The sequence below is a fragment of the Schistocerca gregaria genome, chromosome 2 (assembly GCF_023897955.1).
Source record: "Schistocerca gregaria isolate iqSchGreg1 chromosome 2, iqSchGreg1.2, whole genome shotgun sequence".
In the NCBI taxonomy this organism is placed as follows: domain Eukaryota; kingdom Metazoa; phylum Arthropoda; class Insecta; order Orthoptera; family Acrididae; genus Schistocerca; species Schistocerca gregaria.
The window spans coordinates 250,064,651-250,078,990 of record NC_064921.1 but is presented as its reverse complement, the minus strand read 5'-3'; the positions used below and the strand labels follow the sequence as shown (position 1 = coordinate 250,078,990).

The window sequence follows — 14,340 nt, the reverse complement described above, 5'->3', positions numbered from 1 at the left end:
TCGTGTCAAGTGTTTTTCGTTGCTTCCCCACCATTGAAAACTGGCAACAACAGTAGCGTAGAAGTAGATATCCATAAAGCATTTAAGAAAACCAAGTCTTTTGGTCCAGATAGCATGCCACTTAAGCTCCTTTCAGAAGATGCTGATATCATAACTCCGTACTTACGAATTATACACAACCGCTCGGAGGACTGGAAAATTTCCTAGGTCACACCAATAATCGAGAAAAGAAGTCGGAGTAATTCGCTGAATTACGACCCTTGTCAGCAACGACTGTTTACAGTAGGATTTTGGAACATATGCTATATTCGAACATTATGAATTACCTCGAAGATAAAGGTCTATTGACACAAGTCAGCACGGATCCAGGTAATGAGTGCTATCGACACGAGATCTTAAACTGATTCAATATTTATTGATTTCGAGAAGGCTTTTGACACCGTTCCTCAAAAGAAACCACCGATAAAACTGCGTACCTACTGCGTGTGGACTCAGTTGTGCAACTGGATTCATGTTTTCCTGTCAGAAAGATCACAGTACGTAGTAATGAAAGAAAATCATAGAATAGAACAGAAGTGATATCCGGCGTTCTCCGAGCAAGTGGTATAGGCCCTCTGATATTTGTAATCTGTATAAACGATACATTCCGAGTAGCCCTCTGATATCGTTTACAGATGATACTGTCATTTACCGTCTAGTAAAGTCATCAGAAGATCAAAACTAATTATAAAACCACTCAGACGCGCCATCATTGGTGCGAAAAGTGTCAATTGTCTCTGAATAGGGGAAAATATGAGATCATTCACAAGAGTACAAAAAGAAATCCGTTAAGTTTTCGTTATACGATAAATAACACAAATTTAAAGGCTGTCAATTCTAGTAAATACCTAGGAATTTCAACTCCGAACAACTTAAATTGGAACGATCACATAGATAAGGTTGTGAGGAAGGCAAGTCAAAGACTGCATTTTACTGCGAGAGCATTTAGAAATCAACGTCTAAACAGACTACCTACATTAGGCTTGTTGGTGCTCTTCTAGAGTATTCCTGTGTAATTACGGACCGTTACTAGGTCGAAGTGACGTAGGACGTCGAAAGAGTTCAAAGAAGGGCATCTCGTTTTCAGTGATGGCGAAATAGGTGAGATAATGTCACGGACATGATACACAAATTGAGGTGCCAATCATTGAAAGGAGAGGCATTTTACAATGGGGCAGGATTTCTCATTAAAGTGCAATCACCAACTTCCTCCTCAGAGTGTAAGAACAGCTTACTGTCGCCAATTTACACAGAGAAAACTGATAATCGTTATAAAATAAGAGTAATTAGAGCTCGAACAGAAAGATTTAAGTGTTCATTTTTCCTACGCTGTGTTAGAGTGGGACGACAGAGAAATTGAAGATTGTTAGAAGAACCATCTGCCATGCACTTAAGTTTTAATTACTAAGTAATGATGTAGGTGCGCATAATACACTCCTGGAAATTGAAATAAGAACACCGTGAATTCATTGTCCCAGGAAGGGGAAACTTTATTGACACATTCCTGGGGTCAGATACATCACATGATCACACTGACAGAACCACAGGCACATAGACACAGGCAACAGAGCATGCACAATGTCGGCACTAGTACAGTGTATATCCACTTTTCGCAGCAATGCAGGCTACTATTCTCCCATGGAGACGATCGTAGAGATGCTGGATGTAGTCCTCTGGAACGGCTTGCCATGCCATTTCCACCTGGCGCCTCAGTTGGACCAGCGTTCGTGCTGGACGTGCAGACCGCGTGAGACGACGCTTCATCCAGTCCCAAACATGCTCAATGGGGGACAGATCCGGAGATCTTGCTGGCCAGGGTAGTTGACTTACACCTTCTAGAGCATGTTGGGTGGCACGGGATACATGCGGACGTGTATTGTCCCGTTGGAAGAGCAAGTTCCCTTGCCGGTCTAGGAATGGTAGAACGATGGGTTCGATGACGGTTTGGATGTACCGTGCACTATTCAGTGTCCCCTCGACGATCACCAGAGGTGTACGGCCAGTGTAGGAGATCGCTCCCCACACCATGATGCCTGGAGTTGGCCCTGTGTGCCTCGGTCGTATGCAGTCCTGATTGTGGCGCTCACCTGCACGCCGCCAAACACGCATACGACCATCATTGGCACCAAGGCAGAAGCGACTCTCATCGCTGAAGACGACACGTCTCCATTCGTCCCTCCATTCACGCCTGTCGCGACACCACTGGAGGCGGGCTGCACGATGTTGGGGCGTGAGCGGAAGACGGCCTAACGGTGTGCGGGACCGTAGCCCAGCTTCATGGAGACGGTTGCGAATGGTCCTCGCCGATACCCCAGGAGCAACAGTGTCCCTAATTTGCTGGGAAGTGGCGGTGCGGTCCCCTACGGCACTGCGTAGGATCCTACGGTCTTGGCGTGCATCCGTGCGTCGCTGCGGTCCGGTCCCAGGTCGACGGGCACGTGCACCTTCCGCCGACCACTGGCGACAACATCGATGTACTGTGGAGACCTCACGCCCCACGTGTTGAGCAATTCGGCGGTACGTCCAACCGGCCTCCCGCATGCCCACTATACGCCCTCGTTCAAAGTCCGTCAACTGCACATACGGTTCACGTCCACGCTGTCGCGGCATGCTACCAGTGTTAAAGACTGCGATGGAGCTCCGTATGCCACGGCAAACTGGCTGACACTGACGGCGGCGGTGCAGAAATGCTGCGCAGCTAGCGCCATTCGACGGCCAACACCGCGGTTCCTGGTGTGTCCGCTGTGCCGTGCGTGTGATCATTGCTTGTACAGCCGTCTCGCAGTCTCCGGAGCAAGTATGGTGGGTCTGACAGACCGGTGTCAATGTGTTCTTTTTTCCATTTCCAGGAGTGTACATACTCTTAGACAAAAGCATCACGAAGGAGGAATTATTCAAATGGGAAAGAAAACGGTAGACATCGTGTACAGTACAGACAAATAAATAATTATAGTTTCAGAAAAAATGGACAATTTATTCACCAATTAAGCAAGTCAGTAACGTGATGGTCCACGTCTGACCCTTATGCAGGCAGCTATTCGCCTAGGCATTGACTGATAGAGTTGCTGCATGTCCTCCTGAGGGATATCGTGGCAAATTCTGTCCACTTGACGAGATACATCTACACCTACATCTGCATGGGTACTCTGCAAGCTACCCTCAAGTGTCCGGCACAGGATTCGTCTAACCAGATTCACAATAATTCCGTATTATTCCTCTCTCGAACAGAGCACCGAAAAAACGAACGTCTCTATCGTCCCGTCCAAGCTCTGATTTCCCTTATTTTGTAATGAAGATCGTTGCTACCTATGTAGGTCGACATCAAAAAAATATTTTCGCATTCGTAGGAGGAAGTTGGTGATTGAAATTTCTTGAGAAGATCATGTCGCAATGAGAAACGTCTTTGTTTTCATGGTGTGCATCCCAAAATCCTGTATCATGTCTAAGACACTCTCTCCCCTATTTCTCGATAATACAAAACGTTATTTAGTCAAACTCGAAATATGGTTGGACAGCCTTGGCATATCGGAACGTTTTCAATAGGAAAGGCAAGCAGCAGAAACTCTCGGCTGTGGATGCGGGCATTATTTTGCAGAAATTTAAGCCCAAGATGGTTTGCAGGAACAGCAACAAAACAGGTCGTAGAATATCATCGACGTAGCGCTGTGTTGTAAAGGTGGCGCTGATGATAACCAAAGGTGTCCTGCTATGAAATGAAATGGCACTCCTGACCAGCACTCCTGGCTATCGGGTGGTATGGCGACAGTCAGGCATCCTACCGCTGTTCAGGGCTTCCTGGGACACGTCTTTGCTGGTCATCGGGACTCACTTTGAAGCGGGATTCATCACTGAAGACAATGAGATTCCAGCTCGAAGCCTTGTCTGATGACGCCCCAGACAATGGTGAGACACAAACTTGATTGTTGCTCGCCATATGGTCCGACAACCAGGAGTGATGGTCTGAGGGACCATTTCTTTTCATAGGAGTGTACCTTCGTTTGTTATCCGTGGTGTCCTTGCAGCACAACGGTACGTAGACGCTATTCTGCACCCCGCTTTCTTGCCCTTCGTGGCAAGCCATACTGGGCTTAAATTTCAGCTAAATGACGCCCGCCCGCACTCGGCGAGACTTTCCACTGCTTGTCCTGGTGCTTCCCAAACCCTGCCACGGCCACCAAGATCGCCGAATCTCTGCACAATTGAGAACTTTCGGAGCACAGGGCCCTACAATCATGTCGGTATTCTGACTCTATGACGCGCCATCTGGACAGAATTTGGTGCGATATCCCTCAAGAGGACATCCAACAACTCTATCAATCAGTGCTTTTATAACGGCCAGAGGTAGACTAACGCGTTATTGACTTGCTTCATCTGTGAAGCTCATTCTCTTTGAATATAAGAGCTGTTCAAAAAGAAACGATCTGGAGTCTGGAATGCGCAAACCTGTGACAGGAGCGTAATATATTGGCGTGTGTAACAAGGTGTGGTTCCGACCTGAGCTTGGAAGTTCGCACCCTGTCGCTAGAGGGCACGCGTGCACGTCACGTGACAATACAGAGCCAGCAGAAGCAAGCATCAATCGTCCAACGCTGCCAGTCATTGCAAACAGTGACACGGAGGGGTCAAACGAAGGTCAAAGAGGTGTTGTCATTCTCTGATAGCGGAAGGAGTAGGAGGAACGGACATTCATCGACGAATGGGACAAGTGTATGGCGAACATTGAATGTCCCTTGCAAGGGTCAAGGCGTGGCACAAGCGCTTCAGGGTCGGACGGGTGTCGTTAGCCGATGATGCACGGTCTGGAGTACCACACTGCACTACCGATGACATCGTTCAACTGGTCAATGCAATCATTACATTCGACAGTGAAAGCCATAGCCGCCGTGGTCGGATTCAGCGTCGGAAGTGTTCACACCATCATGAAGGAACGGCTGCACATGTACTAAGTGTGTACTCATTGGGTGCCCCAGACTTCAACCACCCCAGGAAGCATGTCGAATGGCCCACTTTCTTGCTCATCTGCAGCGCTTTCCTCGGGAAGGGGATACGTTCTTGGCACGAATGTTGGCTGGAGATGAGTCATGCTGTCATCACTTCGAACCAGAATCAAAACGACAAAGTCTCCACTGGAAGCATCCAGGGTCACCATCACCAAAAGGAGGCTTAGGCCATCCACAAGAGTGCCGGAAAGGTTATACTGATGTCCTTCTTTGACCAAGATGGCCTCCTTCTGATTCACTTCCTGCTGCACGGGACAACAGTGAGTCCCCAGTGTTACTCGCGAACCTTGACCACCCTTCGTCAAACGATCAAATCAAAACGACAAGGTAGTCTCACCTGTGGGGTCATTCTGCTCCACGACAATGCAAAGCCTCATACGGCCAACACAGTCGCGGCACTCCTGCAGAAATTCAAATGGGAGTTTCTCGGCCACCCTCCATAGAGTCCAGACCTCCCTCCTGTGATTACGCCAATTTTGGTTCACTTAAAAAGGCTCTGAGGGGCAACCGATTCACGCCGGACGACAACGTCCAGCTGTACATGCGGAACTAATTAACAATGCAGCCCTGGGAATTTTATGAGAAAGCCATTCACCGCCTTGTCTCACAGTGGAACAATTGTCTTAACAGCTAGGGTCAATACTTCTAACATAAAGGTACTGGTTTCTGTAATTATGCCTCCGGCTCGTTTATTTTTGAACGCCCCTTATACATCACACAATTTTTCTGGAACTGTAACCATTTGATTGTTCCATTCAGATAATTCATCCTTGGTGCGACCTTCTCTTTTTTTTTCTTTCTTTCTTCTAAGGGTATTTTAAAACCATGTTCTGATTTGTATGCGTACGAGGCAATTGGTGATTTATGTGGCGATTGTTTGCTATTTGAGAAGGATAAAGTGCCGACATATTGCGCATAATATTTCGTAACCTGTAAACTAGTTCAGTGCAAAGCATTCATTCGTATGAGTTTAGATAAGAAACGAACGTCTTTGGAAGTATTGCTATTTCTCAGTTAGCCTCATACGTCCTTCCTTTTCTTCACAGTTTGATTATTTTGCTCTACTTTATAAACCTAGACCTACTCCATACGGCGGTGTGCTCACGTACATCGCCATCAGCGCAATTGCAGAGTTCACGTTTGGCGCAGCCGGCGACACAACGGAACGATAGCGCCTGCTTCGCTTGATGCCGGTACGTCTCCGGCCACACTCAGGCACCGCTGCCGGCTTTCTCTCGCCTCGTTCGCTTTCAGTTAAGGTTCTGCTTGCCGTCTAGGATTGTTCAGTGGCCTGTAATGCCGAAAGCGCTTGTTACCGGACTTGACCTGCGCTGTATTGGCCCATTCTTTCTGTTCGTGTATGAGTGCAGTTTCTCGTTCTCAGTCACTGCAATTGTACTTACTGTGTACATTGTCATTTGCAATAAAACTGTAGATAACACATTCCGTAGGTCATCTTATGTTTCGTAGTTGAGGGTAATTCTGCTACTAGGAGAAGTAAACTGAAGTAATGTGTTGCCCGACTCTCCTTCGAATATACGCTCTCGGAATCTCAACGGCATACCTCTCCGTAATACCCAACTCCCGTCTTGTAGCTATTGCCTATGCAGTTTGTTCGGTATCTGCAACACGTATTAAGTAATACCACGACAAAACGAGCAGTTCTTCGTTTTTTCTTCTCTATCTCTTCCACAGATACAACACGGTAAGACTCCGATACTGTTGAGCAACACCCGTAAATCGGCCTTACAAGTGTTTTGTAATCCACTTTCACGGATGAATTACATTCCCTTTACACGCTTGTGTCACAAGTGTAATGTGCTGCGAATACATAGAAAGATAGATCCCTTATCATTTAGCTACAAAATAGCAGGTCAGCAACTGGAAGCAGTTAATTCCATAAATTATCTGGAGTACGCATTAGGAGTGATTTAAAATGGAATGATCATATAAAGTTGATCGTTGGTAAAGCAGATGGCAGACTGAGATTCATTGGAAGAATCCTAGGAAATGCAATCCGAAAAGAAAGGAAGTATGTTACAGTACGCTTGTTCGCCCACTGCTTGAATACTGCTCGGCAATGTGGGATCCGTACCATATAGGGTTGATAGAAGAGAGAGAGAAGATCCAACGGAGAGCAGTGAGCTTCGTTACAGGATCATTTAGTAATAGCGAAAGCATTACGGAGATGATAGATAAACTCCAGTGGAAGACTCTGCAGGAGAGACGCTCAGTAGCTCGATACGGGCTTTTGCTAAAGTTTCGAGAACATACCTTCACCGAAGAGTCAAGCAGTATATTGCTCCCTCCTACGTATATCTCGCGAAGAGACCATCAGGATAAAATCAGAGAGATTAGAGCCCACACAGAAGCATACCGACAATCCTTCTTTCCACGAACAATACGAGACTGGAATAGAAGGGAGAACCGATAGAGGTACTCAAGGTACCCTCCGCAACACACCGTCAGGTGGCTTGCGGAGTATGGATGTAGATCTGGATGTAAAGAACTTCCAAATCTTTAGGTCCCATTAATTATTTTCAAGTGTATGGTATAGTCCGTCTATCGGATATTTTGGCCTTACAGTTAGATCTTTCATTGTCCATAAATTGTTACTATGGATTTGAATGATTTCGTTTTAAAACAAAGATGACACCAAAAGTCCCAAAATCAATACCTTTAAGTTACGAATGTCTGCGGGGTAGCTTCGTATGGCTGCATCCCTTTAAAAAATAAAAAATCTTTCTCCACAGCAAGGGTACAAACTTTTCTTCTTACTTCATTAGTTGGAGAAGTTGTTATCATTGTTGCAGACTACGTAAAAAAAGTTGCGTTGTTCGTATTGTGCACAGGTAAAGAACAATGTAATTATATTTCAGATTTTTCCGCAGGTAGTTTCATGACACCGATGTACCAGCAAATACTAATAAATTCCTTAAAGACATAAAAGAAATACTTTATGCTGAAAAACAAAGCATATCGCTTTGCTTCAGTAACAGCTCCTCGTCGCCTATTCTGTGGATGATATAATCGCCTAGTTAATGCAGGCGTTTTAAAGAAAATAATGTATTTAGGCGTTGACCAAGTTAGAATTTTTGTAGTCTAATTTTAGTGGCTTAAAATCTTCCTTAGGGAGTCTATTTTTAAGGTTCATTCATACAAGATAAGCTACAAATGTTAAAATATACTACAACCGTGATTTACTGGCGCATCCGAGTGTTCGAATGCAATCGATGTAATACTATAATAATCACCGACGAAATACGGCTCCTGTTAGTTTCGGATAATATCACAGATGATAATATTTCTCTTCGAAACATGATTCAATAATGGTAAACAGCCTGAAAGCACGTGCCCACCTCTCGTCTGCTTGCCTTATCATTTGGCTTGTTTTTTATACGAAGTAAAACGTGAGTGCTTGAAAATAACAAACATTTATACGAGGATAAAACGTTGAAAAGTAATCCCAATCATGCAAAAAACGCTTCGACCGGTAAGCACATGCCAGTTAATCGATATAATTTTATCAAAATGAGAGCAGTAGGCAGCAGAGTTGAAGAGGAATAATAACCACAGAAGTTGTAAAGAAAAACACAGGCACAAAAAAGGTAACTGCAAAGAAACCGTGGGTAACAGAAGAGATACTTCAGCTAATCGATGAAAGATTGAAGTACAAAAATGTTCAGGGAAATTCAGGAATACAGAATAACAAGTCTCTGAGGAATGAAATAAATAGGAAGTGTAGGGGAGATAAGACAAAATGACGATACGAAAAATGTGAAGAAATAAAAAAAGAGGTGACTGTCAAAACGACTGACGCAGCATACGGAAAAGTCAAATCAGCCTTCGAAACTAAAAGAAAAGGTGCTAACATTAAGAGTGCAATGGTAATTCAACTATTAAATGCAGAAGTGAAAGCATGTAGATTGTAAGAGTGTATTTAAGGCCTCTATGAGGTAGAATAAGAACTTAAAAGAGCTTTAGAAAATTTAAGGTCGAATAGGGCATTGGGATTGATAACATTCCATCTGAATTTTTAAAATCACTGGGAGAAGTGGCAACAAAAGCGACGATTCACGTTGGTGAGTAGAATGTATGAGTCTGGCGAATGCCACGTGACTCTCGGAAGAAACATCATCTACACAATTCCAAAGATTCCAGGAACTGACAAGTGCGAGAATTATCAGACAATCAGCTTAACATCTCATGTATCCCATTTACTGACAAGAATAATATACAGGAGAATACGAAAGAAAAACTAAGGAGGTGTTAAATGAAGGTCAATTTTTCTCTAAGAAAGGTAAAGGCACCAGAGAGCCAGTTCTGAATTTACGGTTGATAATGAAACCAATCTTAAAGAAAAATCAAGACACATTTATAGGAATTGTCGACATGGAAAAAGTGTTCGACAATGTTAAATGTTGCAAGATGTTCGAAATTCTGAGGAAAATAGGAGTAAGCTGTGGGGGAAGATGGGTAGTATACAATATGTACAAAACTCAAGAGGGAACAATAAGAATGGAAGACCAAGAACGAAGTGCTCGGATTACAGAGGGTGTAAGACAGGGATGTAATCTTTAGCCGCTACTGTTGAATCCATACATCCAAAAAGCGATAACGGATATAAAAGGATCAAGAATAGAATTAAAATACAAGGTGAAAGGATATCAATGATAAGATTCGCTGATGGAGCTGCTATCCTCAATGAAAGTGAAGAAGAATTACAGGAACTACTGAATGGAATGGACAGGCTAATGAATACAACATATGGATTGAGAATAAATCGAAGAAAGACTAAAGTAACGAGAAACAGCAGAAATGAGAACATCTGGAAGTAGAAAATTTTAAGGAATCCTGCTGCCTAGGCAGCTAAATAACCCATGACGGACGGAACAAGGTGAATATGAAAATCAGAATAGCACTGGCAGCGAAGGCATTCCTGTCCAAGATAAGTATACTAGGCTTCAATCTGAGGAAGACATTTCTGAGAATGTACGTTTGGAGCACAAGATTATATGGTAGTGAAAAGTGGATTGCGAGAAAAACGAAGAGAAGAGAATTTAAGCATTTGGGATGTGGTGCTACAGACGAAAGCTGAAAATTAGGTGGACTGATAAGATAAGGAATGAGGAGGTTCTGCGCAGAATTGGAGAGGAAAGGAATATGTGAAAAACAATGACGCGGAGAAGGAACAGAATGATAGACATTTGTTTAGATATGGGGGGAATGACTCCTATGGTACTAGAGGAAGCTGTAGAGCGCAAAAACTGTAGTGGAAGACACAGATTGGAATACATCCAGCAAATAATTGAGGATGTAGATTGCACGTACTGCTCTGAAACGGAGAGGTTGGCACAGGAGAGGAATTCGTGGCGGGCCGCATCAAACCAATCAGAAGGCTTATGACACAAAAAAGGATAGAGAGAGAGAGGGAGGGAGGGAGAGAATCTCTGAATACATCTATCTACATCTACGTGATTACTCTGCTATTCACAATAAGTGCCTGGCAGAGGGTTCAATGAACCTCTTTCATGCTGTATCTCTACCGTTCCACTCTCGAACGGCGCGCGGGAAAAACGAGCACTTAAATTTTTCCGTGCGAGCCCTGATTTCTCTTATTTTATCGTGATGATCATTTCTCCCTATGTAGGTGGGTGCCAACAGAATGTTTTCGCAATCGGAGGAGAAAACTGGTGATTGAAATTTCATGAGAAGATCCCGCGGCAACGAAAAACGCCTTTGTTTTAATAATTGGCACTCCAATTCACGTATCATGTCTGTGACACTATCTCCCCTATTTCGCGATAATACAAAACGGGCTGCCCTTCTTTGTACTTTTTCGATGTCATCCGTCAGTCCCACCTGATGCGGATCTCTCACCACAAAGCAGTACTCCAGAATAGGCGGACAAGCGTAGTGTAAGCAGTCTCTTTGTAGACCTGTTGCACCTTGAAAGTGTTCTGCCACTGAATCACAGTCTTTGGTTTGCTCTACTCACAATATTTTCTATGTGATCGTTCCAATATAGGTTCTTTGTAATTTGTGTAATATGTTTTCCGCACTGGCCAAATGAAAATCAGTTCAAGTCCAGACTCAGTCAAATCCAGAGGCGAAATGAAGGAGGATTATTACTGGGACAGGTGGAAAGACTGAACTTGCCTGGGCAAGTCAGGTTTGAATGACTGGTATGTGCTAGTGGGGCTACCGGTTTTTCTTCTTAGTCCTCGCTCTTGGCACCACATATATGATGCGGTGCCGATCCCGGGGCGTGAAGATGGGATGGGAATTGATTAGGGCTAGGTCTTTCTTAGAAACGATGTTGTGCAGGTTTGCGGATGGTCAACCGCAGACGTGCGGTTGGTACGGAAGAGGGGGTTTGGGAGCATCGGGAGGGGCTACAGGGGTATGGGAAGTTGATGTACGGATACGTACCATCTCGCAGCGACTCCGCTAACGTGTCCATCACCATCTTAGCGACTTGCGGGTTGTCTGTCAGCGGCAGGTGGTCGCGTTTGGCAGCCTCTTCTTCAACCATAGCAACGGTAGCAGCGACTTGTGTAGTTTCTTCGTCCTCTTCTTCCGGCTGCTGTGCCGTCTTCTCCGTCTCCTCGACCACCTCTCCAGCAACCTGCGTTTTCGCATCTGTCAGAGAGGCGGTCGTCTAGGTCTCCGCGCCTACGGTCCTCCTGGTGGGGGTCGACGCCTTTTCTTTGCGAGTCGCAAGGATCAAGACTTCCGTCACTTGCCACACCTGACGGCACGCCTCTTCCAATTCCTCCTTCAGTACCGCCTTCTCCTCCAGCATGGCGGATTTGATCGCGGCGACGGCTTCGTCCGTGGCTTTCTGTAACGATTCACGCAAACTAACGTAGTCGTCATCTTGGCGGCGGCGCGGCCCATTCCCCCCCCCCCCCCCCTCTTGGACAGGGGGGGGGGGGCGGGGCGGCACCTTGTCTCGTTGACCCACTTCTTCAGGTTTAGCGGCCTCAGTCTTCTTGTTCTGCTTGCTCCAATTCTTGGTACAGCTGGAGTGACGATGATTTGCAGCATGTGCACCACCGCTGTTGACTAACTTCGGAGCAGCATCTAGCGGCTTATTGCGTGTATCGTGTGCCTTTGGGTCTGACAGGTGCTCGTGGAACAGTCTGCCACTGTCGGAGCAGCTACGAAAACAATGGTGTGGTGTACTACGAGGTGCAATGATCATTGCTGCCATTTTTTGTCAACAAAACAACTGAGGCGTCTTGCAGATGCAGTCCAAGAACAATGACCGGGAGTACTGCATGAAATAACATTAAAAAAAACACTATTCAGGAATTGGGCTTGAAGTCATTTCGCACCCACGTTATTCACCTGGCCTTGCATCCTCACGTATTCACTCTCTATGGAACAACCTTGAAGGAAACTTCCTGGCAGATTAAAAACGTGTGCCGGACCGAGACTCGAACTCGGGACCTTTGCCTTTCACGGGCAAGTGCTCTACCAACTGAGCTACCCAAGCACGGCTCACGCCCCCTCCTCACAGCTTCACTTCTTGCAGTACCTCGTCTCCTACCTTCCACACTTTACAGAAACTCTCCTGCGAACTTTGCAGAGCTAGCAATCCTGAAAGAAAGGATAACGTGGAGACATGGCTTAGCCACAGCCTGGAGGGTATCTCTAGAATGAAATTTTCACTCTACAGTGGAGGGTGCGCTGATATGAAACTTCCTGGAAGCTAGGAGACAGGGTACTGGCAAAAGTAAAGCTGTGAGGACGCGGCGTGAGTGTGCTTGGGTAGCTCAGTTGATAGAGCACTTTCCCGCGAGTGACAAAGGTCCCGAATTCGAGTCTCGGTCCGGCACACAGTTTTAATCTGCCAGGAAGTTTCATATCAGCGCACACTCCGCTGTAGAGTGAAAATTTCATTCTAGAAACATCCTCCAGGCTGTGTCTAAGCCATGTCTCTGCAATATCCTTTCTTTCAGGAGTGCTAGTTCTGCAACGTTCGCAGGAGAGATTCTGTAAAATTTGGAAGGTAGGAGACGAGGTACTGGCAGAAGTAAAGCTGTGAGAACGGGGCGTGAGTGTGCTTGGGTAGCTCAGTTGGTAGAGCACTTTCCCGCGAGTGACAAAGGTCCCGAATTCGAGTCTCGGTCCGGCACACAGTTTTAATCTGCCAGGAAGTTTCATATCAGCGTACACTCCGCTGTAGAGTGAAAATTTCATTCTAGAACCTTGAAGGAACTTCCTTACAGGATGAAATTGTGCTCCGTACACGCCTCGACGAGTTGAAAATCACGTGACATCTACAGTCGTGGAATCAAAAAGTTACACCTGCATTCGCAGAAAGTTGTAAAAAGTGAAGAAGAACATATTATTGATGACTAAAGTCTCTGTTTTATGTATCTGTTGCTTTTTAAAAATTATGGAAAAACGCTACAAACTTATGCACCAACCTTTTACTTTCTTCCCTACTTCTCCTCTTAACTAAAATGCTTAATCTGTTTCAGGTTCACGACATCATTATTCGGCCAACAGGAGAGTTTTACGATTGATTTTGCACTGAATGTTCCTTTCAACGTACTGTAATTTCTAATTCAAATGTTAACAAAACATCTGTTTCAAAGCTATATATATATATATATATATATATATATATATATATATATATATATATATATATATATATATATATATATACTGTCAGAGTAATTAAAAATGATCTTTACACTGTCAAACCTGTTACACCATACACAGTCCTTTCCTAGTTCTATGTGTTGTACTGACTTCCCTGCGCAATGAATACTACAGCCATACTGATGGTCAGTGTGTAGCCTTTTCATAATTTCTGGAGGGGGACGAAGGTCGTCTCTCTCCAGGAAAGCTGGCCACGTATGTTCTGGTGCCATTCCTACGCAGTGTCCAACAACACGACGAGCTGCAGTCTGAGAAATGTAAGCATCTGAGATCTGATAAATGTTCCTAAAAGAAATAAACTGGCTATTGGGTAATGAGCTGACCTCACATCTAGCATCGCCTACTGAAGTAATAACCTCATAAATTTTTTAGATGTTATCTGAGCTAATGAAACATCTAACCACCATTAAAACATTATCACGCATGCATATCCACTCATGAATATCCACCTCAGTACTATAATAAATTTTCAGGTTCGAATCCTGCCTCAGGCATGGATGTGTGTAATGCCCTTAGGTTAGCTGGGTTTAAATAGTTCTAAGTCCTAGGGGACTGATGACCTCAGAAGTTGAGTCCCATAGTGCTCAGAGCCATTTGAACTATAATAAACAACCTTAGCAAA

At 44.8% G+C, this 14,340-nt stretch overlaps 1 protein-coding gene and 1 non-coding gene across 2 annotated transcripts in view; one reads left to right on the top strand and one right to left on the bottom strand.

The window, feature by feature from the left end:
• Nucleotides 1-13,661, top strand: part of LOC126336110 (dehydrogenase/reductase SDR family member 11-like) — a 56,390-nt gene extending 42,729 nt beyond the window's left edge. The window contains exon 6 of the mRNA XM_049999589.1: nt 13,532-13,661. Coding sequence (XP_049855546.1) covers nt 13,532-13,576 — 45 coding nt within the window. The 3' untranslated portion in view covers nt 13,577-13,661. The remainder of the gene's footprint in view (nt 1-13,531) is intronic.
• Trnas-uga (transfer RNA serine (anticodon UGA)) lies at nt 12,467-12,541 on the bottom strand. Its single transcript has one exon. It is a non-coding gene; the product is annotated as a tRNA-Ser (tRNA).
• Nucleotides 13,662-14,340: the final 679 nt, after the last annotated feature.